The 25,945-nt window shown below is 39.6% G+C and overlaps 2 protein-coding genes across 2 annotated transcripts in view; both read left to right on the top strand.

The window, feature by feature from the left end:
- The window catches only part of ZC3H7A (zinc finger CCCH-type containing 7A), a 41,172-nt gene extending 19,382 nt beyond the window's left edge, over window positions 1–21,790 (top strand). Inside the window, exons 9-23 of the mRNA XM_075285805.1 lie at window positions 5,747–6,015; window positions 8,852–9,002; window positions 9,082–9,149; window positions 10,230–10,416; window positions 10,579–10,740; window positions 12,234–12,430; window positions 13,421–13,521; window positions 14,458–14,639; window positions 15,823–15,896; window positions 16,784–16,917; window positions 17,349–17,454; window positions 18,809–18,917; window positions 19,193–19,311; window positions 19,918–20,081; window positions 21,447–21,790. Of these exons, the coding sequence (XP_075141906.1) occupies window positions 5,747–6,015; window positions 8,852–9,002; window positions 9,082–9,149; window positions 10,230–10,416; window positions 10,579–10,740; window positions 12,234–12,430; window positions 13,421–13,521; window positions 14,458–14,639; window positions 15,823–15,896; window positions 16,784–16,917; window positions 17,349–17,454; window positions 18,809–18,917; window positions 19,193–19,311; window positions 19,918–20,081; window positions 21,447–21,636 (2,213 nt within the window). The 3' untranslated portion in view covers window positions 21,637–21,790. The remainder of the gene's footprint in view (window positions 1–5,746; window positions 6,016–8,851; window positions 9,003–9,081; window positions 9,150–10,229; window positions 10,417–10,578; window positions 10,741–12,233; window positions 12,431–13,420; window positions 13,522–14,457; window positions 14,640–15,822; window positions 15,897–16,783; window positions 16,918–17,348; window positions 17,455–18,808; window positions 18,918–19,192; window positions 19,312–19,917; window positions 20,082–21,446) is intronic.
- LITAF (lipopolysaccharide induced TNF factor) overlaps window positions 1–25,945 on the top strand; it is a 329,531-nt gene that overhangs the window by 95,219 nt on the left and 208,367 nt on the right. The window lies entirely within an intron of this gene.

The following is a 25,945-nucleotide window of genomic DNA, read 5'->3' on the forward strand; positions in this document are numbered from 1 at the left end:
TGCTCTTGCTGGCAGTACCATCCATTCAGCTAATTGCAGAGTCTGTTATCTCTCTATGTAAATACACAGATAATTTGCACATTATATGACCTGCAGAAGTGTTCTGTGTCCTGTTCAGCAGGAGGGAGGGAGAGAAGTACAGGAAGTAAGAAGCAGACACTGCACAACGCCTGGCTGAAAGGCTGACATGGGAAAACACTTTTAATGCTCATACCGGGGCTTCATCCACATTACTATAATTATACATGATGATTCATTGAATGATTCATTGCAGACCCGTTCACTGTTGTGGAGCAAACCCCTCGTTCACATCTGAGTTTGGTAATCTATTCGGGGCGTCCACATGGGGATCCCCCCGAACGGAATACCAAATAGTCTATGGGGTCTGTGTGCTTTCACTGCACACCGCTTGCCAATGCATTTGGTATTCCATTTGGGGGGGGGGGGAATACCAAAGGCGAACAAGGGGTATGCTACAATGCTAGGCGCAAGAAATGGACAGGTCTGGGCAACTCTTGTAAAGTTCCCACAGATTAGCACATCAGACAAAAAAACGGAATGGAATACAGTGGGTATATGGCATAAAATAAAGACACTATACCCACCTGTTAATTCTGCGAAATTCCAGCGCCACTGCATGTGTGATGTCTGGTGTTTTTGTTTAGTTGGCTGCGCGTTTACACACATGCAATGCTTAAGCGGCAGGAGACTTCACATGTGAATATTGGGTCTTCTATTATTTTTATACCATTTCACTTTCTTTGGCTAGATTTTATCAAATTTCAGAAAAACCCTATAAGCACTATAAACTAGAAAGGCATGGATTTTTTTTTCTTTTTTTTTTTACTGTCACTGGAAATCTTCTTGTTTATTCCAGCTGAACACCTGTACTAACCTGTACACTTCTCACATATGCTTGCATCATTGTATTTAGTCTATATAATGCCCTAAGCATTAAACTCAGTAGCAGGAGTAATTTTCAAGGGTGTACTACAATGTCATGGCTGTTACATAAAGCTTTATTACGCTAGGCTCACCCTAGAGTTTGGGTTTCTGTTCTGCATATTTCCTATGGAGACTCCAACGCTAGTGTGAATTTCTCTTTAGAACAGTAAGTATAAGATGGTGATCAGGGAAACCTTTTCCTAAGACTATGTAGGGGAAAGACTGTCTTGATCTCTCAGCATAGGATTTGATTGTCCCTTGGTGTATGCAGTTGCTTTATAGAATTGTTGGTAATCCCACAGATTTTCAGCAAACTTCTATATTACTAGAACATACCAGTCAACTTCTATTTGCATAAATCTCCCCATGTTATCAAAAGCTATCAAAATACTCTCTCTGTATGTATGTGTGTATATATACAAGTTTACTAGTTCATTACAATAAAAATATATATTTGAGGGAAAGGAGGTCGTGGCACACACTACTGCAGGGCGGCATGCTAGTAATACCCATAGAAACTGACCACTTATATAACATAGATTAAAGGGGCTCTATCAGCAAAGTCATGCTGATAGAGCCCCACATATGCGTGCATAGCTTTTAAAAAGGCTATTCAGGCACCGTAAATGTTATAGTAAACTACCCCCCCCCCCTGTTTTAAAATAAAATCCTAAAAAAGAATGTTATCTACCTGCGCATCGTGCACCGTGGGCGGGCATTCAGGGTGTGTCTTCTTCTTCGTCCACGCCTCTTCTTCCTCCGATGTCCTCCTCCGGCGCTCGCGAGTGGACACTGATATAAAAAAAATGGTCTGGGCGCATGCGCAGTAGCATATGGCTTCTACTACGGCTACTGCGCAGGCGCCCAGGCCATTTTTTTTTTTATCAGTGTCAGTTCACGAGCGCTGGAGGTGGACGGGACCAGAGGACATCGGAGGAAGAAGAGGCGTGGACGAAGAAGACGGCGCACCCTGAATGCCCGCCCAGCGCGCACGATGCGTAAGTAGATCACATTCTTTTTTAGGGTATTATTTGAAAACGGGGGAGGGGGGGTAGTTTTATATAACTTTTACGGTGCCTGAATAGCCTTTTTAAAGACTATTCACGCATATGTGAGGCTCTATCAGTATGATTTTGCTGATAGAGCCCCTTTAAATGTATTCCTATTCTGTGTACACATTCACTATTCCTATGTCAATAGGAATTAAATACATGCAGAATGGCCAATATAGATTCAAAGTAATTTATAAATGGTACAAACCAGCATCAGTATATAAAGTGCTACCATATCAGAACACTGGTCTGGCTGCCATTCTCCCATCAACTTGATCTTCCTGACCATAGTTTGCAGATGTTATTTATATGCTTTTGTACTGATTATTTTGAACTATGATATATGCAGAAAATCAGTCCGCACTCCTGTTATTCTTTTTAAATGTCATCTTTAATGTATATCTTTAAAACTGTTGCACATGACAGGCATAATACAAAAGTGCAGGTGAAAACACACACCAAAAGTGATTCAAGACTTCATGTAGACGTTTCCATTAACCCTTGCCATTCTAGTTGGTTACCTATATAGCTGCAAATAAAAGCCTTTTATTGCATCTTTGTATCATTGTAATAACTCAGTCCAGTAAATTTTATTTTTCCCATTAACTATATACCGGTATCTATAATGACTTTATATCTATATAGCAATAACTATTTATTATATTAAATCCTTCCTTCAGCCCTATCTATCGTCAAGCATAACTTTAACTATATTTCAAGATAGCAAAGAAGTCCTTAGGTGTTTTAACAATTCCCCTGGAAAAAAAAAAATTCAGCTGGTTATCTTGCGACATCAGTGCGTTATATCCAAGTATGCCGCATATGTAAGCAATAGAAGCATTAGGTTTTCATTTGTACAAATATAGTGCCTTTACTGCACCGATGTGTGAGTTCATTATATCAGTGACTTCCTTCTTGCTGAAACATAACTATTTTTTGTTTGAGCATAATTATTATTTGCAAATTTGCGGGGCACCTATGGGTGCCCTGTTGTCACCGTCTTTATGCAATTTAGCTCTAGCATATTGGGAGGAATGTTCCATATTTAACATTGATAATCCTTTCTCCTCTTCCTTATTCTGGTATGGGCACTACATAGACGATATCCTCATTGTTTGGAGCGGCTGTGTAGCGCCCATACTGGAATTTATTGGATATCTTAATGGGAATAAACTGGGGCTCAACTTCACTTACGTTCATTATAAAAAATTCCATCAGCTTTCTGGATATTAAACTTACAGGGGTGGAGGAGGGTCAAATAGTGGTTACTACCCCCTTTAGAAAGCCATCATGGGGTAATACAATATTGAGAGGTAATAGTTGTCACCCAAAACATACTTTAAAAAGCATTCCAGTAGGGGAACTGGTTAGAATAAAAAGAACTTGCAGTAGGGAGGGAGGACTATGAAACGCACAGTAAAGAAACAATAGAAAGATTAAAAGATCGGAGTTATCCAAACTGGGTGCTTAATAGGGCTGTGAATATAGTGGAATTAAATAATAGAAAGAATAAACTTATTAAATGACCACAATTACAAAAATTATACAGGGAATAAAATGTTTTTTTTTCTACAGCATATAGCTTGGAATACAGTAAAATAATATAATTAGAAAAAAACGTACCGATTTTACAAACAGACTCAGTCACAAATCTAATACTACAAGATGGCATAAAATGTGTTCCCAAAAGAAGTCCAACCCTAAGTAATGAACTTTCACCTAGTTATTTACCGACAAAAGTATGTCCCAATTCAGACAGGAGAAATCCCGGTTTCACACGATGTAGTAATGTTAAATGCAGGGTTTGTAAACATGTGGAAACTCTGACAGAAATCTCAAGTTGTGCTTCAGATTTCACCATGAAATTAAAGGAATATATAGACTGCAATAGTGAATATGTTATTTATTGCATTAGATGTATAGAATGTACAAAGGACTATATAGGATACACATCTAGAGCATTAAAAACTCGCATTCTGGAGCATTTGAGAGTCTGTAAAAAATTAACAGCAGAAAACATCTCCGGTGCTGCAAAGCATTTTGCCATAATTCACGAGGGCAGAACTGATACATTGCGATTCTTTGGTATTGAAACTATCGAGGAGAATCCAAGAGGTGGAAATAGAAAAGAACTCCTCTTACAAAGGGAGGCATGTTATATACAATATTTAACTTTGATAGTCACAAACCAAATGGAATGAACTTAAGAACAGATCTCCTGCTTATTCACTAAGTGAGATATGAAAAGAAGCAGTATTAATTAACAAGTTACATGGGTTAAAGGGAAACTCTTGAAATAATATAGTTAATGTTATGCTTGACGATAGATAGGGATGAAGGAAGGATTTCATATAATAAATAGTTATTGCTATATAGATATTAAGTCATTATAGATATAGTTAGATGGGAAAAATAAAATTTATTGGACTGAGTTATTACAATGATACAAAGATGCAATAAAAGGCTTTTATTTCCAGCTATATAGGTAACCAACTAGAATGGCAAGGGTTAATGGAACCGTCTGCATAGATTTGTGAATTACACATGGTTTTAGTAAGTCCTACTGCATCAGATAGGAAGTTTGTACATTGTTTGTACATCCAAAGCTGTTTCAAAATTAAAGAAATAATAGAATATGTTGAAATTAATAGGGGAGGAACCTTTGCTAAAAACATAAGGAAGAATAGGGAACATACAACAACTGATTAAGCAATTGGATTCAGGTAGGACAAGGTAGTCAGGAAGGTAGCTAATGATATATAAGACTGACCAAGAACATTTATTATTAGGTTATGACTAAGGGGCCGGAGTGCCCAGAAACGCGTCAGCCATGAAGTTTTGAATCACTTTTGGTGTGTGTTTTCACTTTTGTATAATGCCTGTCATGTGCAACAGTTTTAAAGATATACATTAAAGATGACATTTTAAAAGGATAACAGGAGTGCGGACCGATTTTCTGCATATATCATAGTTCAAAATAATCAGTACAAAAGCATATAAATAACATCTGCAAACTATGGTCAGGAAGATCAAGTTGATGGGAGAATGGCAGCCGTGACCTTAAACCCTCAGCCCCATTGTTAGTTGGACTTGTTATATTGCCATGTACGTGAGCTGTAAAGGTGTGGGTAAGCACAATGAGTTGTCAGATTTCAAGTATTCTTTAGACTAAAGACTCCCTTAGGCTGATTCCCCACGTTACATCAATGCATGTTGTTGTTGTTGTTTTTTTGAGCCAAAGCCAGGGGTGGATTGAGAAGAAGGTAGAAGTATATGTGCTTCATATGATTTTATCCCATGCAGCAAAATCTGCAACAAAGACCTGAGTTTCTGCAACATGGGACCTCAACATTAAAGTATATTAGAAAGTTACGCTTATTTCTTTTTATTATACAGTGAATAAAGAACCCCTCCAGCAAAAACACTTGATCCCTTCCTTTATTCAGTCCCTCTCCAAGCTTTATTTGTGAACACCGCACTCCTGCGCTGCAGCTTCTCCAGAGCTCCTGATCACACTACATCTGGGCTGTTATGGTTCTTTTTCGCTTTATCAAAAACTTGGTTTGAAACGTCATTTTCTGATGACTCCTACCCTTTCCATTAAAATTACAACTGATCTCACAAAAGACAAATATCCATACAAGCTATCTTGACTGAAAATACAAAAATTAAAGCTCTTAAAAATTGGGAAGGCAAATTTGCCAGAAAGGTAATGGATAGTGACATTCCATGTATATCTTGCATTGCAGATTTGCCTGAAGTTGACACCCCTGAATCTCCTCATGTGCCTTTCTCTATGTTGAGTTTTAATGAACCAATACGAGAGGCGTCACAAGGTCCGGTCCCTGGAGCGTCCCCCAGTGTGTCCCCGGTATCTGAGACTGGAGTATTCCCTTCAGCACTTATTAGCAGTGATACATCTGTCTTATTTCCTCTATCAAACTTGCCTGATGACATTATTGATGATGAATTGGACCGCATCCTGGACTCTGTGCCATCATGCAACGGGCTAAACTTGGTGAGAGCATGGAGACAACTCTTAACTTTATTTTTATAGACTTTTATCTCAACAAAGTTGCCATTTTGCTTTTGATAGCTTCTATTTTTCAAAGTACTCTTGAAGGTGTACCAAATCCAGTGGTGGGCAGTCCATACCGCTTGGTGTTGCCTATAAAGGTTTTTTTTTTTTTTTTTTTTTTTTACATTCCCTCTTACTGTAGCTTGGTATGCAAACTGAAGTATAAAAACCTGAAAATGTAATTGTACAATCTATTCCTTAGGCTGGTCTTTTCTGTGTCATCCATGAATTTGGAGGTAATTCTGGAATTTAAGAGAGAGACTATGACACCTAGGAAAAGTAATGTTTGTTTTGTAGAATCTTGCTGTGATTTAAAGAGAACACTTCATGTCCTCTAAGATCGGGAGTTATATACTGCTGCAGAGCTGACTGAGTTCAGCACCCTCTGTTTTGCTGCCCTGATTCCATATATATGGCTGCTGTCAGTTTTGGCTACCAATATCCCTGCACTGTAAGAGAGACAACCTTACAGCTCAACGTCATAGCAAGCTCCCCTCCCAGTGACTAAACTAACAGCAATAATTTCTCTGCACTGAATTCAGGTATCTGCCCTTGTCCCACTCACTTTTGCAGCAGTATATAACACTTCCAGTCTTCGAGGACATGAAAAGATCCTTTTTAAGGTGTAGTGTTGTGCTATATTTACAGTTGCAAGGAACCCTTAAACCTACTTTAAGTTGCATTTATAAAAAAAATAGTATCAATCACTCAAAAACAAAAATAAAAAACTCACATGTGGATACTTTTAGTACCGGTAGTTTAAGGTTTGCTGTTGGGTAAGTTTTTTTTTTAATTTCAGAATACACCTAGAGAACACTTTTATTCCACATTATGTTACTGGCTTGGTGAATATTAATGAAAATAAAAAAAATTATAAGAAATTATACACTGAAAAGTTTCTCTTTAAAACATTTGGTCCATATCATTAGAATATTCCTGTAGGATATTATTGTTTGAGATATCCATACTGAGACTGCTATTTGTCTTTAATTTCCTAGATCAATGGCCCCTTACTTCTGATCTTAGTTGGCTGCACTGGCAATGACAAAGGGGATGGACAGTTTACATGTTAACACAAATGAGCCGATGGGTAAAGCCTGATAGCAGCCCCCCCCCCTGTTTTATTAATTGGTAGAAATCTCAGTGGGCTCCAACCAGTCACACAATGAAATTGTCATTTCCATATGCTATAAATGTAACTTTTTAGGTTTAATGGGCCTTGAAGTGCACTAGTAGTCCTTGTTATAAACTAGAAGTTACCGTATTTTTCGGACTATAAGACGCACTTTTTTTCCTCCCAATATGGGAGGAAAATGTGTGTGCGTCTTATAGTCCGAATGCAGCGTGTGCAGCGTCTGTGTCCTGTCTATGAGAATCAAAAGGAGAGCAGCACGGTGCCTGTCTGGTCTGCCCCTCCTTCCCTGTCTGTGTCGCGTCATTGCAGGAGCGAGATATGAGAGGCAGGGAAGTAGGGGCGGGCCAGACAGGTGAAGGAAGCGTGGTTTCAAGCTTGCCGAGAAAACCACGCCTCCTTCTCCCGTCTGACCCGCCCCTCCTTCATTGCCTCTCAGATCTGGCTCCTGCAATGAAGCCACACAGACAGGGAAGGAGGGGTGGGCCAAACGGGAGGAGGAGGCGTGGTTTTCTCGGCAAGCTTGAAACCACACCTCCTTCACCCGTCTGGCCCGCCCCTCCTTCCCTGTCTGTGTCGCGTCATTGCAGGAGCGAGATATGAGAGGCAGGGAAGTAGGGGCGGGCCAGACAGGTGAAGGAAGCGTGGTTTCAAGCTTGCCGAGAAAACCACGCCTCCTTCTCCCGTCTGGCCTGCCCCTCCTTCACTGCCTCTCAGATCTGGCTCCTGCAATGAAGCCACACAGACAGGGAAGGAGGGGCGGACCAAACGGGAGGAGGAGGCGTGGTTTTCTCGGCAAGCTTGAAACCACACCTCCTTCACCCGTCTGGCCCGCCCCTACTTCCCTGCCTGTGTGGCTTCATTGCAGGAGCAAGATCTGAGAGGCAGTGAAGGAGGGACGAGCCAGATGGGTGAAAGAGGCGTGTTTTCAAGTTTGCTTAGAAAACCACACCTCCTTCACCCGTCTGGCCCGCCCCTTTTTCTCTTCTTGCATAGCTTCACTGCAGGGTGTCTCTTTCCATCCATGGATGAGATATATATATATATATATATATATATATATATATATATATATATATATGTATGTATGTATGTATGTATATATATATATATATGTTCAAATCACCCCCATATCCCTAGAATACATATAAAACAAAAACATTACTGTTGAAACACATACACATTTGGTATCCCTGTGTCCGGTGCGTCTTATAGTCCGAAAAATACGGTAATTCCTGCACTGGCGCTGCACCATATAAGCCTGTCCCCATCCATGGCTAAATTGCTTGTACAGAGGGACATTCATCCAACAGGTGGTTTCTGAACACAACCAAGAAGACCATATTTTGTTTCCTTCAACAAAAAAATACTGTATATTTTTGGGTGTTTGCCTTGAAGATTAACATACATCTAAACAATTTTACAAGCACAGAGAGGTGAAAGCTGAATTTAGTTTGTCCAGTTTCACTTCTAGCTAGAACATGTAACATGCTGTACAGGAGATCATTTCATAGATTTGCTTTTGGGTCCTGGCCCCTTTAATAAAACCCCCACAGATGCATATGAATAATGGTTTAATGTAACATGTCACGTGACGGTGTGCTAGAACAAAGTGTGATAAACCCATGTGGTGGTTTATTTCAGACTAGTCCTGCAAACAGTACCAGCAGACTGACTGACTTTCCCGGACTGGAGCCATCTTTGCTGTACCAGAGTTATGCATTTGCCCCATTGATAACACCCAGCCTGGACAGCTATCCTCTAAACCCCATGCCTGTGACCAGCTCCCAAAGAGGTAAGTGCAGACTTATATTGGTAAATAAACTATAATAAACAACCTTTGATGTAAATGTTTATATCTTTCTTAATTTTAGACACTTCAGTATTAGATCACTTCAATGGAATAGCTAGCCCAAGTTTATTAGACACCAGTCCGTTTTCTGTGAGTATCTTTTTATTTAAGTCTATCTAGTAACACCTCTGACAACCAGCCACAATTGCAGTGAAAAGTGACAGTCTAGGAATGTGGGGGCTTGTTTTGGTCTCAAGAAGGCCAGCATGGATAACAGATGGAGGAACGGAGTCTGTCACAGGAAATCTGTGGTGGATAGAGATAAAAATAGTCCAGTTACACTGTGAATAATTGTTGCCAAAGATCTGTGGCTTGCACCCAGAGGTCCCTTTAACTGCAGAAAAAAGCAATAAAAAAGTGGGATTTATTTCATGTGCACCATTTCAGTTCCAGAGATAGGAGCGGAAACGATGACTATAAAATAAATTTCAACCTTTTAATATGGAGTGGTGCTTTTTATGCATTTACTTGACCCATTCTATCTATCTATCTATCTATCTATCTATCTATCTATCTATCTATCTATCTATCTATCCATCTAGCTATCTATCTAGAGATATATATTCTATATCTGTTTGAAAAAGGGTCTTAGGAGCTGAAACTTTGTAACATGGAATAATATTCAACATACTACGGGAGTGCTGCTTTTTCCTTGGGTATAGATTTCTATGTACATATTAGAGGCACACAACACACCCTACAGACAATAAAATTCCAGAATTCGATGTTTTGCAAAATCTTGTTCAGATGAATGAAGTACCAAACAGTGTTCTTGGGCACGACTGTCACTGTCTGGAGAAAAAGGCAGGCCGTATCTAATCCTAGGCAAGCACTATGAAAGGGTTTGTGGCACACGGATCAAACCAGTCTAAATCACGCCCTTCATTTACCTTTAGAGAGACTTAATTCACTTCTATAGGCAGAGCTGTATTACCAGACTCCTTCCATTGGCAAAAGTGATGCTGTTTCTGGGGATAACTAGGCCCCTTTTACCTCTAATAACCTTTTATAAGTGTTGTAGTTTAGGGCTCCTTTAAAGTAATTCCATATTAAATAATGTATGAGGATATTTGTTCAAATGGAAATGTATTCATTACAGTAAAAAGTGAATGGGGCTCTGTCGTTCCCACCACCATCTTTTATTTGGTTTGTATTTTTAATGTCATTCAGGTAAATGAACCAGGAAGCTTTAACCTTATAAATTTATGCGGGACACAAAAGAAGCCACATCTGTTAGATTGTGTTAATGGAGAGCCGTCTACTTTGACAAACCTCAGTTACTCTGTGAAGTGCGCCAATCCTCTTGAAGATACCCATGAGTTCAGACAGGCTTGTCAGCTCTGTTTTACCAAAGCAGGTGGGTTCATTATATGGGATTATCGAAGCAGAAGGATGATTGTGGACATTTCCACGGCTTCTCTGCTGGTAGACTCTGGTTATTTTATTAAAGGGGAACCCATGGATAAGAGTTTCATATACTGTGATATACTATAAACTGGATTTGTCTTTGTTTCTTTAGGATTAAAAGTTTTGAGCTACAATTATCATCCCAACTTGGATCATAAATGCAAGAAAGACATTTTTATAGGGAGAATAAAGAGTTCTGCAGATGACACGTGGAAAGCAATAAGACAGAGGCCAACAAAGAATCTTTATGCGGGTCAATACTATATATGTAAAGGTAATTGAAGATTGCTGAAAAGATGATCAGGCGGAGTTTAGTGGCCACATGGCTATCATGTTTTCCTTTTGTGCATCACCAAAGCTTGTTAAAGGGCTTCTATAGGATCATGTATTTGTTAACACAGGCTATTGATATCAGATTGGTTTGTTTATCAATCATCATTTTACTTGTTCTAATTGTACAATATTGGTGGCTGGTTAGCAGGGGTGCAGGATATGCAAATTTGTCCTATCGGAGTGCGTGCAAAACACTGTCACTGCTAGGTGTATAGTGTGCAGGTGGATGGACCAATGTAAACTAAGTTGCGGATATATCTCCGCTGAGCACTCTGGGCTGAATTGGACCATGACTAACAAACTAATATTGTTGGTGTATCTGGAGGACACTGCACGTGAATATAGTGATCCTGGAGTACCCCTTTAACAGTTATGTGATAAGTACTTTGACATATCGTATACTAGTCTTAAAGAACATATGCCACTAAATACAAAATCCGCATCTTGATAAATTTGCCCCGATGTCTTTCTGAAAATGAATTTACGGTTTAGGAGAATTAAGTCTTCCATATATTGCCCTGATTCAGAGAAATGTATCCAGCTTCCTGTGTGTGTGTTTCTGTCTTGGATTATAGTTCTCTTTAACATAGGTTCCTTCAGGGCACGTTGTATGAAGAATGCACAATCCTTCAGTCTGTCAGTGCTTTTGTGGTCGTGCAAGACATAATGTACTTTCTAAATATTTCATTATTATTCTGAGTCACAAAAGTGTAACAGCCTGTAGAAAGTGCATCAGCCGTGTTCTTCACCTCAATTCAGAAACCCTGTATCAAAAGGCATTCCCAAAAATATGTGGTGGAGGGGTAACGGGTCCGTAGGTATGTATTTCAATGGGATCCAGCCACAATTTTTCTATCTCCACCATCTTTTTTTTATTTATTCTTTTTATTTTATTATCCTCAAGAATGTCCATCAATTTTAGATAATGTGCAACTGTTGAGACTCCAGATTAACAATTTCCAGAGTTTACATGTTCTCAAAGACTTGAGGCACTGCTGCAGTACCCATTGATGAGTGAGCTACGCAGTGCCCGGCAGGAGGTGCGCTCTTTTACTATCTTCAAGTATTTAAAACCAATTTTATTTTTTTATTCCCCCCCCCCCCCAGCAGTATTTCTTACTTGAGAACAGCAGTTAAGAGTATTTACAAAACCCTTTTCTTTTTACAGTGCTGGACATTGAGCTCTAGAGCGAGGTGTGGAGAGGGAATGTACTTTGCACCAGTATAGTAACTATATGAGACTTCTTATGATGGTCTAGAGTTCTATGTTGATATTAGAGGCACACAACACACTTACAGAACAGACAATAAATTTCCTTTAATCCAGAATGACTGATGTTCTGGCTGGCTAATGTGTATATATTTTGGGTTTTCCAGGCTGATCGCTTGACATTTGTGCCACATTTACTAGTGTTACATGTTTTCTTTTACTAGATGTTGCTCAAGGCATTGAGTGCACTTACCCAGGATGCTGCACATTTGCATATTCTCAAGAAGAAATTGATGTGTGGACCTTGGAGAGGAAAGGAATGTTTTGCAGAGAAGCAATATTTGGAGGCAGCAGCCAAGTCACCCTTACGATCCCTCATCTATTGCAGGAGTATTCTGGGACGTTTGTATTTCTGTGTGAGGTAAATCATGATGTTATGTGTTGTATACAACCTGACTGTATATGGCTTGTGCAAAAACGACCAAAACTGTTTACACTACATGGTTCTGGCAGTTTAGTGTGCAAAATCCAAGTTTCTTGGAATTTGGATACATGTGTAAGAAAGATGGAAAGCATCAGCACCATGCTTGCTTGTTATCAGAAGAAATATTACACAACCGTCCCTCCTATATATTTATCAGTGACTATATACGAACCTCAGGCCGGAATTGCTGGTGTATCTTTGAAGATAACTGTATCAAGTTGTATTATGTTTAATATAACTTCTGGTAACTGATACGGGTCTCTAATATCCTTTACAGCAGGGGTGCCCAATACGACGATCGCGATCTACCAGTCGATCGCAATGGACGTATGGGTCGATCGCGGGATGCAGCCAGGGATCCCCGGTGTCTGCTTGTTCACAGTGCAGGCTGAGAGTCGACTCTTAGCCTGCGCTGTGAACAAGCACTCCGGACACTTGCAGGCCGGGCAGCAGCAGCTCCGAGGGATGACGCGCTCCCCGCTCTTAGGGATGGAGGGGACCGGGGTGCTGCTTCTTCACAGTGCAGGCTGAGAGTCATCTACAGACACTGGCAGGCGGGGCTGCCGCAGCCCCAGCCAGCCAGCCAGTGTCCAGAGATAGCTCTCAGCCTGCACTGTGAACAAGCAGACATCGGGGATCCCTGGACGGTCACAGAACGCCGCTGTCTCCTGCTCTCATGCTCCGCCCGGCCCCGCCCACATGCCAGGCCACAGACATGTCCCGCCCACATGCCAGGCCACAGACATGTCCTACCCACAGGCCCAGCCCCGCCCACAAGAAGTGGGTAGTAGATCTTTGGACTTGGTCATGTTATAAAGTAGCTCACATGCTGAAAAAGTGTGAGCAACCCTCCTTTACAGGATGATGTATCTGTTCTCTTTATACAAATTGAAGCTTCACTTTTTCTGTTTGTTTTTTTTATTCCAGAAATGTTTTGACCACAAACCCAGGATTATTAGTGAAAAAAATAGGGATAACCCCTTTAGTTGCTCACATCCTGTTGCAAAGCATCACTTTGAAGAAAATAAGTGAGTATGTTGATTTCTAGAGACAGCTTTCAATGGCAATTTTTCTACAAATTTTATTGTCTTTGTCATTTGAGTCTTGCCACTCCCCTGAACAATTTGGGCTTCCTTTTTAATATCTGTCCACCTGTTCAAAAGATATATGGCCCCTGGAAGATTATATGTAACCTAGCTCTGATTCTCCATGTGTTTACACATAACCTTTCAGGGTCCATGTCTTTTTAAATAGGTGGACAGAGTTTAAAAAGAATAACACTAAATTGTTTCATGGGAATGGCAAGAATCAAAAGGTGTATTTTATTTAGGATTTTCTGCTTGGTGGCAGTCCTCTTTATTCTAAAGTGTACTGCCACCAAGTGGCAGGAACAGTGTATACCATTTATGTAGTTCTCGCCTTGAGTTGAATATTATAAGAGAGTTTGGATGGATGTTTGGGACAGATTGCCTGACTTCCTCCAAGTAAATGATTCTGATTAAGATGACCATATATAGCTAAGTGGGCAGCATGTGGTTGGTGAATAGTGGTCCCAATGGTCCAAAACGCATGCCGGACTGAACTGGTCATTCATATGTATAAAGAAGGCAAGAAGCAATGTTCTAAATAAGATGAATGACCACTGGTGATAAAATCCAATAGCTTCTTTACACCTCCCAAACCTCCTTCGGTACCTCATATATAGCGCCTCTTGTGTGTTACCTGATGTCTTTATATAAGCCAGTCATCTGCTGCCATCCCCAGAAGAATACATTTTATTCTTTTTGTAAATTGGAGCACGCCTAGTACCCCACGCCTCAGCCCTAGTATGACCGTTGTGATGATGCTACTGAAGTTGGGCATCTCTGATCTGAGATGTTCTTGCCAGTATTGGGTCAGTGTCTAGTGCGCACACTCATAGGTTTTATCTAATGGATTCTTTGTGTCTCTTTCCTGTAATACAGGTGTCTTGTTCACATATTCAGAGACTCTGTTGTAAAGTACTGCAAGATCCGTCCATACAACAAACATGTTGTGCTTGATCTTTGTCGACATGAGGTTCGATATGGATGCTTGAGAGATGACGATTGCTTCTATGCCCACAGCTTGGTGGAGCTTAGAGTCTGGGTCATACAAGAAAAGACAGGCAAGTCTGCTTTTTGTAATGTCTGCAGATCCCTTTAGTTTACAAAACTTAAGCTGTCATCTGCTTTCTAGTAAAAATTTCTAAATTCTGTATACTATTGGTATGACATGCTAAAATGGCTCAGATCTTATTGCAGATAGATTCTACCCCATTTTCCTGGCTGTGGGTACCATGCATATTGTATAAAAAAAAAAAAAAACAAACAAAAAAACCCCCACTTTTTGTGTATGGCTCCTGAGATGGTGGCGTTCATATCATTTACCCACATGACCAACTCCACAGCTGCATCTTATATGGTGCAAATGCTCACAGCATTCAGAGCAGGAGCACCTGGCGAAACCCGCTGCCTGGGCTGAACACTTTGAGCACCTGCACAATGGAGGAGAGAGTCTTGTGGGAAAATCACTTAACTACCACCATCTTGAGTGCTTTAGACTCCCATGGGCTACTGGGTGAGCACTTCTGCATGTGTGCCGCAGTAAGCGGTTTCATATGCATTATATGTCAATGCACAACTTTTCAGAAGATTCAGCAAAAAACTTGTAAGTGCTCGTTCACATCTGCGCCCGTACTCCGTTCTGCAGGTTTCCGTTTCCTGCACAAAACAGGGGCAGGAGACGGAAACCTGCCGGCATGTTTCAATCCCATTCATTTGAATGGGTTTGAAAAGTCTCCGGCTGTGTGCGCTGGTGAGCGTTTTATGCTCTCCGCAGCGAAACCGTGGTTTTTTATTTTTAAACCGGACACAGAGTCGGACACGTAGTACTCTGTGTCCGGTTTAAAAAAGCCGGTTTCGCCACGGAGAGCATAATATGCTCACCAGCACTCGCGGCCGGACTCAGCATGACAGGTTTCCGTCTTCTGCATGCAGAAGACGGAAACCTGAAAACGGAGTTCAGACGCTGGTGTGTACCCAGCGTCAACCCTTTAAAGATGAGTTTACAATGACATGTGAGAGATCCATCCTAATGTCCATTATTCACATTCACCATGAATGGTAGCAGAATAGCAGGACTCCACAAAGTAAATTTTGGAATATTTCTGTTTCTTTGTCTTGAAATTTATTTTCTGTTCTTTTTGAATAATAATGAATGAGGTTATGGATCTCTGATATTGTAATGTTGTAACTTTTGTATTTCTTATATTTATCTCTATATAATATATTTTTTTAATTTGTATGTAGGAATTTCTTGTGAAAGAATAGTTCAGGAGTCTGAGTCTTATTGGGCAAAGGAGTCTAGCTCACTAAAACCCCAGGTACATGTTTGGTTTGTGATGTTACATCTGTGATACTACCACGTCCTGCAGCCCTCTACAGAAATGATCACTGCTGGTTTTATCTTCATGGAGACTGTCTAAATTCCTTTTCTTAAAGGGGTTTTCCAGCCGTAGAATATTCATGACTTACTGTATCTTTCGAATAGATCATCAATATTAGATGAAAGATCTGAACATCTGGGACCCCCAAAACTTGCAGCTCTTGAGTGAGCTCTATGTCCTCATGACAATTGGTCCCCTGGTCATGCTGCAGTTCAGTTCTAGTTAAATGAATGAGGCTGAGCTGCAATGCCAAGCACTACCAGTATACAATGTACAGTGCAAAGCTTGGGAAGTCCAAACTCTGCAGCCCTTTTAATCATCTGATCTTTGAGTGTTTCAGATGTCTAAGATGCTTTGAGGGCTAGTAAAATTTTATAAGTTCCAACAATGTCTGAAAGTAACAGGCAAACTAACTGCGTTTTCAGTGTATGTGTGTATATATATATATATATATATATATATATATACAGCAAAGAAAAGTTCGAAGTCCTTGTCTATGTAAGGATAGTCTTTATTAGGCCACGTCCATATCTGTCCATTGTGCATATTCATTAAAGGATGGAAACAATGGCCTGACTACAGTGAATGATGATGTGTCTGCATCAGTCACAATTAATGTATAAAAAAAAAAACAGAAGAAAGCTTGTGCCCTCTATTACATTCAGTCAGTTTTTCTGCTTTTATGACTGATGAGCACAATGGACTGATGTGAACTTAGCCTTATAACAATACTTGCTGCCTCTGTGTGTTTTGTGTAGTCTGTAAACTACTTGTTGCTCTTTTCTATGAAATAAAAAAAAAAGTTAATGTTAATTTGTTTTTAGCTGTTGAGCATCCCCAGTAATCCAGGATATCCAAAGTTCAACATCAAATTTGCTTGTGGACAATGCTGGAGAAATGGCCAAGTTATTGAAGCAGACAAAAACCGAAAATACTGTAGTGCAAAGGCAAGACACACGTAAGTAGCTTAAAGGGGTTGTTTGACTCATATTTTTAGTTTGGCTAGTGGGCTTATAAAGGTAACAAACCAAGGCTTTCCTCTCACCGGACTGTCACGCAGTGGCGGTAGTTCTGCTCACCTGTATACTGGTCCCCCAGGACATCACCAGTGTGTCACATGTACGAGGGGACTGCTGGAGCCAATCACAGGCCTCAGTGATCTATTCCCAAACTGAACATGGCTGCTGTCACATAACCACAAACAGCCTGGGAACCTGTATACAGAGAAGCAAGTACTGACTTGTTTACGACCCTACCAGCAGCAGTATTCAATCATATAAATATCAGTTGCAGCGCCCCTCTTTGATCAGATCCATTATAATTTCATGACAGAGAAAAGATGTTTTAATAACTGGCTAAAATGTTTCCTAATGTAATAATATCTCTTAGATGGGGTAAAGATCGGCAGGTTGTTCTTGTGATGTCCAATGAACGGAAAAGGTGGATATCTATCCGGCCATGTCCCACAAAGAAGCCAGTACCAGTTCAATTTGAGGTGACTTTAATTCTGTGTTGTATTAAACTAATACTGTATGTTGTGCTCACTACTGCTAGGTTAACTGTTTCTTAAAGGGGCAGTCCAGGCTTGTGGTTTATAAATATATGGCCATGGGATAGGTCATAAACGTATGATCCATAGAAGACTGGCCCCTAGACTGATCCTCCGTACAGAGCCGTTTCTGACACGCATACTGTACACAATGGGGGGCTGGGAGCAGAAAGCTCGATCCCTGGTCTAATGGCTCCAGAGGGTCCATAGTTGAGCTGCAGTAAAGGCATTGGGCCGCCATACAATGGACAGTGCTTTATGCTTCTGGTGTCCTATTCTGTACTGGGCCAGCGATGGAAGCAGATGCTACATAGTCAGTAATAATCTATAATTAAAATAAAAATAATATACGCAATTATAATCCTGGACAACCTCTTTAAAGATGCTGCTTGGACATGCAGACTCCAGTAATACTGTTTTTGTTTTTTCATCTATGCATTTAATCTGTTACTATTGAGGGATCTATGCAATTTTTGTATTTTATTTTAATGATCACTCTGGTATAAATGCCATCGTTTTCATTCATGACTCCCTTTTTCATCAGGTGACGGATTACTGATTTATATAGAGTTTGTTAGGCTACTTTTTATATATGTATATTTCTTTTTCCCCAGGGTGTTCTGTAGTTTTTCTTAGTACCATTTACTTCTTTTTTTTTTTTTTCCGGTGGAGGTGAGGTTCTGACTTTTACACATACATTGATTCCAATTAGTGGTGTGGGTTTATTTATTTATTTTTGTGTCCCCTCTCTCCCCTCCTCTATCTTTGCTGGGTACTTGAGAGGGTGAGATCGATAGTCACACTACAAGCAGCGAGAGCCAGGTTCTGGCTGTATTATACTGCTTCTGTGTCTGTTAAATTGTAAAATGTTAATTTAATGAGACATAATGGTGGTATGGTGTAGAGTGGGAAGAGGTTAAGGTTTCTGTGAGCAGAGAGCAGTAGATGCTAAACTGCAATATGGATTATGATATTCACTCTAGCTGCTCTTTCAATTCAATTGTTTTTTGATAAATGCTAAAAATGCTTCAAGATAGCAGCTAAAGGCTTGGGCCCAAAATAATGTATTACCTATCCAATGTATAGATGTAAATTAATAGGGGTAGGTGTGTGTATGTATGTACATGGGACTGATAGAGGTTTATTAAATGGGGACTCTTGTTATGATTTGAGAGGGGTCCCAGCATTTGGACCCTTAGCAAGTCATACAGTTATCACCCTGCCCTTTTGGATGGATAATGTTTAAATGTTTTTCATGGACCACCAACTTCTACAAATAGGTGTATTTTATGTCCCACAGTTGTGTCATCATATATCGAATGGCAAAAAATGTCAGTATATAGGAAATTGCACATTTGCTCACAGCCAAGAGGAGAAAGAAATATGGACGTTCATGAAAGATCTAGGCAGTAAGTAAATTCAAGCATACCCGGCGTCAGTTGTGGGTTTGTTTTTTGTTTTTTTAACATAATATTATTCATTTAATTTTAACATGATTATAGTGTGTGAGGGACCACTATGGAACAGCTGGTTCAGAAAATCCTCTGATCCCATGACTTTGAACTCTATAATTTTGCAGAGACTCATGCGTGTTACTATTGGCAAAAATTGTACTTTTTATGTGTACCTGGAAGCTGTGGTTAAATGTGTGAACTGAATTGTAATATTATCACTTTCTGATCAGTTCAGGATATGGATCAATTGTATGAGAAGTTAAACAGCTCAAAGGCTGCAAAAGGCAATGAGACTTCAAGTCAAGTGAACAAACAAATTCTCCTTCCAACAGACTATGCCGAAACCGCAGTGAGTGTTGTTGGTTTGTTTTGTTTTTTTTTTTTCCCCCCCACCCCCACCCCTTTCCCCAAAAAGAAGATAATACACACATCCAGTAGTAATTGAAAAACACTATTACTATATATACGGTATATCCAATGTATCCAAATAGCAAGTCATCCTGCATGTATGGTATACATAACCAGTAATTCCCTGATATCTTACATTGATACCCTTTCAATTCTGAGTGTTTCTGCTTTGAAGTAGCTCTCATTCCAAAATCTATGTATACAGATCAGGAAGCCGGCACCACCCTTCCTTTTACTCAATCACTTTTGTGCAATGAGACTTGGGAAGCTTTATTTCCCATGACAATATATCTATGAAACAAAATGAAAGAAATACCATTATAACGCACATTACAGACAGCATTTAGTGACACTTTGTGCTGCTTAAAAAAAAAAAAAAAAAAAAAAAAAAGAAAGTTAAAAATGTAACGTTATGCATCTGGGTAAAAAAAATCTGCATGTGAGCCGGCTGGGAGAATCCCTGGTGGAGAAGGCCCTGGGTGTACTTGTAGATCATAGGCTCAATAAGAGAATTATAAAGTGTTAATTTTCTGGTTTTCATCTGCAGGTTGATTTTCATTGCTGGCTTTGTGGTAAAAACTGCAATAGTGAGCGCCAGTGGAAGATGCATATCTCATCAGAAAAACATAAAGAAAAAGTTTTCCACTCTGAGGATGATCAGAACATTTGGCAACATCGTTTCCCTACTGGCCAATTTAGCACATGTAAAAGGTAGGCTGGCACACAGCACTGTACTGTTTTTCTGTGCAGAGGCAAACTCATACCTCACGGTATGCTTAGGAGTCAGTGAGCAGCATTGCATACCTATACAGTGCCATATTGGAAGCCACCATCAGAGGTACTCCTCAGGCACCATTCCAATAATATAGATCTGGTGGAAGGCTGTTTCCATAAGGCTAATGAGGACATGGCCTAAAGCTGCCCATATACTCTAGATATCATTTCACTGTCTTGCTTACCACCCTCACACATACATGCTAGGGCAAGGAGTCAGTGTGCTCAGAAGGTGCAGAGGAGAAAGATTCATCTCCCTCAGCACAGAGGGATCCACCAGTGGAAAAATCATATGCTGTTGGGAGTATTGGGAGGCCCTCATACAATTAGATTGTTCTGCCAATTTAAACATCTTAAAAATTTTTATTTTTTTTTCTCATTTATTTTTTGAATCTATTGGGTCTACTTGATGCTATCCGATTCCAAGCAAGCTGTGCAATTGTGTAACCTCGTTGATGGTGGGAGAAACAAAAGGGTCCATTTGTTTTAACCATTTCATAATGAATAATATGGACAAGCTGTGTGGTGGCCCCTGAAGGGGTAGCTACAAATGACATCAGAATTTCACATCTAAGGTTTATGAGCAGCTTAAAGGGTTTGTTCAAGAATGACGAGTTTCTGCAAGGAGGCTCTGGAAGGTGAAAAATAGAGAGGGGGGAGGGTATACTAGTCTGTGCTCTGGTGTCCTCCACTGCTAGCCGATCCAGTGTCACTCATACTTCACATGTGATCTGGTACCTTTCCTTAGGCTGCTAATCGACCTCAGTGGTCATGTATGATGAGGAACAAGCCCCAGGGCACCATTGGACTATTTGTGGGGTTTTTTGTTTTTGCTTTTTAAATTCTACCTTGGCCTCCTTACAGAAACTTATTATTAAACGGGTTGTCCAGGAATTACGAGTTGTAAGAATGAGTACATTCATAGCGTTTTAGTATAGATGTGCAGGTGTAAGAAACACACAGGGGTCCTTATAAGGTCTCAGGTCAAGGGACACAGTGTTATAAGCTGTACAGGTATACGTGTGGTTTGGTACATGTAATGGGAATGTACTGTATGTACCTTAAGTGCCACATCTTATATATGCTACATGTACTGCTTACATGACCATAGTACTTGTCTCCTGTCTTATTTCTGTATGAAATAAAGCATTGTATACATCTAAAAAGTATAATTTACCACCGCCTGATGGAAATAGTAAATTGCACTCTGAGTCACATTGACACACAATGTATTTTGCAAATTTTTTTTTTTTTTTTTAAAGAATCCTCAATTGACTATACTTCCATTTTTGTCAAATTCAGGTTCTTATCTGGTTCTTGTCCAAATGGAAACCAGTGCAACTTTGCTCATGGAAATGCTGAACTTCTGGAATGGGAAGAGAGAAGCAAAGTCCTACGTCAAAAACTAGAGAAAGCTCGCAAGGATCAGCTCATTAACCCTGATGATAATGACTTTGGAAAATATAGTTTTTTGATTAAGGATTTCAACTAAGCGCTAGATGACACTGGAACCAAAATACCATGTGGCTAAAATGGTGCAAGAGTTAACAAGAACCTGATATTGTTAGAACATCAGGTCCTGCTCCTTATATAAAGCAGAACAGCATTTTGTGGATGTAGATCTCTTACGGAATGGAACATGGGTTTCTGAGTTAAAAAATAAGGGAGCGAAGGAGCAATACTGATATGTACTAATATCAGCTTTGCAGACTGACAAATTGATGTAATGGTTGATTAATACAGTAAACTAAATCTCAGATTTTATGGGAAGGGTTCATCATTTCTGATTTTATTTTTGTGTTGAAGGGGTTTTCCATCTTTACAAAACTGTTGGCCTCCTATCAATTTTAGATGGCAGAGGTCTGATTGTCAGGACTCGCGTAGATTAGTTGTTTCCTGGCGTGCATAGCTCTTGTCATGGTTAAGGTGCCAAGCGCTACGTTGCTCATTCACCATACTTGTAATCGCATTGGCTATCAACTCTGCATCAGTCTAAAATGATATTAAGGATCGGCCATCAATTTCGTAAAGGTGGATAAACCCTTCAATCTCTGTATCCGGTCTATTACGGCTTTGGCCAGTTCCTGTCACTATGATCTAAAATTTTTAGAGGGTCTATTTTTATTTGGGGGGGGGGGGGGGGGGCGGATAATCCAGGTAGTAGGAAAATATAGTAACAGATTAATAAGGCAACCAAATGTTTAGTTTCCAAAAAGGTGTTTTTTTGGTATTGAAGCGCTATTGATCAGGTTTGTGTCCAGTCCTGCAGCAGTGTTAATATCCCGTAGTATTGGGATATGTATTCCCATGTGAATAGGATGAAATGTGGGCGAAGTATTGTCTCCGTTATTCCGATGTTTAATTTTAGCCAGTATATCATATCTAATGTGACAGTGATCATGTGAGTATATTGCCTGCAGTGTGTCGCTGCAGGGTCCCATAGACCAAGCCGTTAAGCCACAAACCTAACATAGCCCATACATAGAGTTGGGTTTAATAGTGGTAGGGATCAGTTATAATTATATAATTATTATTATATTGGTGAATGTTTATTATATGTATGTAATATGCTGAGCTTGATATATCTAACATACATTTATGTTTAATCTGATGTTAATATAGATTTGTGACAATGCAGCTTAAAGGGGAACTATGCTAAAGACTAAAGTTCCCTATGTGTTCTGTTCAGTCTCTTTGATGTTCTTTCTCTGTAGATTGCTTCACAGTAGTGTAGTTTTCAGGACTTAAATATTGATTACCTACCCAATGCACAAGAACCCTACAGACCAGCTACTTAAAGCTTGAGTATTGCTTCCACTTAACAGGCTATGTGCCAAGTGATCATGACATTACTGGCCTGTTGACAGCTCATTTCCATTCAAGTGGGGCTGAATTGCAATACCAAGCACAACCTCTGCACAATTTTTATTTGTATTCATTGAAGAGACTGCTCACCAGAATGCTGTGGCCTCTTCAAACAGCTGATCAGCAAGGGTCTTGGGTGTTGGACTCCCATCAGAACGATTTCTGTGACCTATCCTAAAGATAGGGCACCAATATTGCAATGCTTGAAAACCCCTTCAGGCTGAGGCCCCATGTTGCAGAAACTTTACTTTTTTTTTTTTTTTTTGCAGTTTTTGAGCCAAAGCCAGAAGTGGACTGAACAGAAAGGAAAAGTACAACTGCTTCCTATGTATTCTCCATTCCTTTTGTAGCCATTCTTGACTTTGGCGCAAAATCTGCAACAAAAAAAGCTGAGTTTCCACAATGTGGGGCCTTAAAGGGGTATTCCGATAACCCTTGTTCACCAACCTGCAGGCTGTCTGCTCTGTTCACTTCCTGGTTTTCTCGGCACATTGGTGGGCGGGGTTTCATTTGCTCTGCTATCTGCTATGTTTGCAGTCAGTAATGAGGGATTGGTTGTAAATGCATTAGCACAGTATGAAGCTGATGTAGCGGAGCTGGATTTGAGTCAGCTTGCATTACATACAGAGGTAAAGGACTCCTTATCTCAGCCCTTATCAGCCAAATTCAATTAAACCAGAATCAGAAATGCCGGAGCTCTCACCGCCCCCCCTCCCCTATTTGAGGCGCTTGGGAACTGAGCCATAGAAACTGAGTGTAAACAATGACGTGAATAAATTTAAGATAGCGGCCAAACAAAGCAGTTTTGATAAAGCAATGTATTTAGGAAAAGTCTTAAATCCACATAAACTAGCAGTATCTTTACTTTACATATGGACCATAGGCTTTGTAGTCTGGAGATTGTTCAGAGGATATTGTATACAATGTGCAGTAGGCCGAGAAGAGGATGAATGTAGGATATTCTGTGGGACAGCTGACCAGAAAAAAAAAATCCTCCCCTGTGATCTCTGCTCTCTGAATTATTTCCAGATCTGACAACTTCTACATATAAAAAGAGTTGCTAATAATAATCATGTACATAAGTGAATGACTTTCTAGGTTTAGCGGATCTTTAACTCGGCGTTATTCTGCGGTTATTAATTCGTTGAGTAATGTGCCCTGTTGTATCACTTTTGTATTCATTCCCAGTGAAATCAGTTTATCTGCTATTTTTGCCTATTTATTGAACATTCTTTTCTTTCTGCTTGATATAATTTTTTTTAATCTACACTGTGGTCATTATGGGTTTTATTACCTACTTGTGTAGTGTTGCACTCCGCTAGACATTGGAATTGCATTACACACGTGGACAAAATTGTCTGTACCCCTCGTTTAATGGGGGGGAAAAAAACTACAATGGTTACAGAAATAACTTGAATCTGACAAAAGTAATAAATAAAAACTCTATGAAAATAAACAAATGAAAGTCAGACCTTGCTTTTCGCTTCAACAGAATTTTTTTAATAATAAAACTCTTGAAACCGACTTGGACAGAAATAATGGTTCCCTGACACTGGGCAGCACATTTCTCTCTAGAATCCCTTGATAGTCTTGAGATTTCATTGTACCCTGCACAGATTCAAGACAATCTGTGCCAGATGCAGCAAAGCAGCCCCAGAACATAACAGAGCCTCCTCCTTGTTTCACAGTAAGGACAGTGATCTTTTCAAGATATGCTTCATTTTTCCGTCTGTGAACATAGAGCTGATGTGCCTTGCCAAAAAGTGTGATTTTTTTTTTTTTTTTAATGTGTTCATAGGACATTCTCCTAGAAGCTTTGTGGCTTGTCAGCAATTTTTATTATTACTTTTGTCAGATTCAAGTTTTCTGTGACCGTTTTGGGGTTTTCCTTTCATTAAACAAGGGATACCAACAATTTTGTCCACCTGTGCATACCTGTAAATTTTTAGCCAGTTTGGGTGGCCTTACAAATGTGTGAATTTTTTAATTTATTATTTTTTTTAACAAATTGCTTACAGGGGTATAAAAGGTGATATTTAATATACTAATCCTCTGACTCTGTCAATGCCAGAGCTTACCCATCTAGGTCTATACAGCTCCAGTGATGTTTTCATATGTGACCACTGCACTCCAATCACTATCTGCAATGTGACCTGGTGTCAAGGTGTTGTGGCTACACTCGGTGATTAAATATATATATATATATATATATATATATATATATATATATATGCACAATACTTCTTCTCTGGAGTTTGGTAATGAAGACCAGGAGGTGACCAGGATAACACTGGCACGTTAGTGGCAGATGTTTGGTTAAGTGTGTGTTTTTTGGTTTTTTTTTTTTTTTTTTCTGTTTTTAAAAGATTTCATGGGGCCATAAAACCACTAAGATTGTTTCACATGTACTGACTTTTACTGTATATTATTCCTTTGCATTTTAGAATTGTTCAATTTCTATAAACTGTTTTCTAAAGGTCAAATATTTGCAGTTAATAAAGTTCACGGACAAGTGTGTGAGGATACTACAAACTTATCATGAATGTAACTTGAAATGTTGAGTACAGTATTTATAGCTAGGGATCTGTTCTGATACTTCTGTGAATGTTGATGGACCACTTTTGTATTTTACCCATAATACTACTTACATGCTAGCTTATAGAATAATACCTGGACTTCCCGTGTTGACTACTAAACTTGAACTCTGAACTTGACAAGAACTTTGACAAAAGAAAAATTTTAAAACCCAAAAGTGCACACATTACCATTTGACTAGTAAGTGACCAAATATATAAAGGAAATCTTATTCATTCTTCGATTACGCCTTAGTATCTGTTCATTTTTGCCAAATTAAGTGTTGGTGGTGTGTTTTAATGTATTTTTATATGCTAGCTTTTTAATATACTCTTGTATGTCAATTTGATTCACTTGGAATA

The sequence above is a fragment of the Leptodactylus fuscus genome, chromosome 8 (genome assembly GCF_031893055.1).
Source record: "Leptodactylus fuscus isolate aLepFus1 chromosome 8, aLepFus1.hap2, whole genome shotgun sequence".
Lineage (NCBI taxonomy): Eukaryota > Metazoa > Chordata > Amphibia > Anura > Leptodactylidae > Leptodactylus > Leptodactylus fuscus.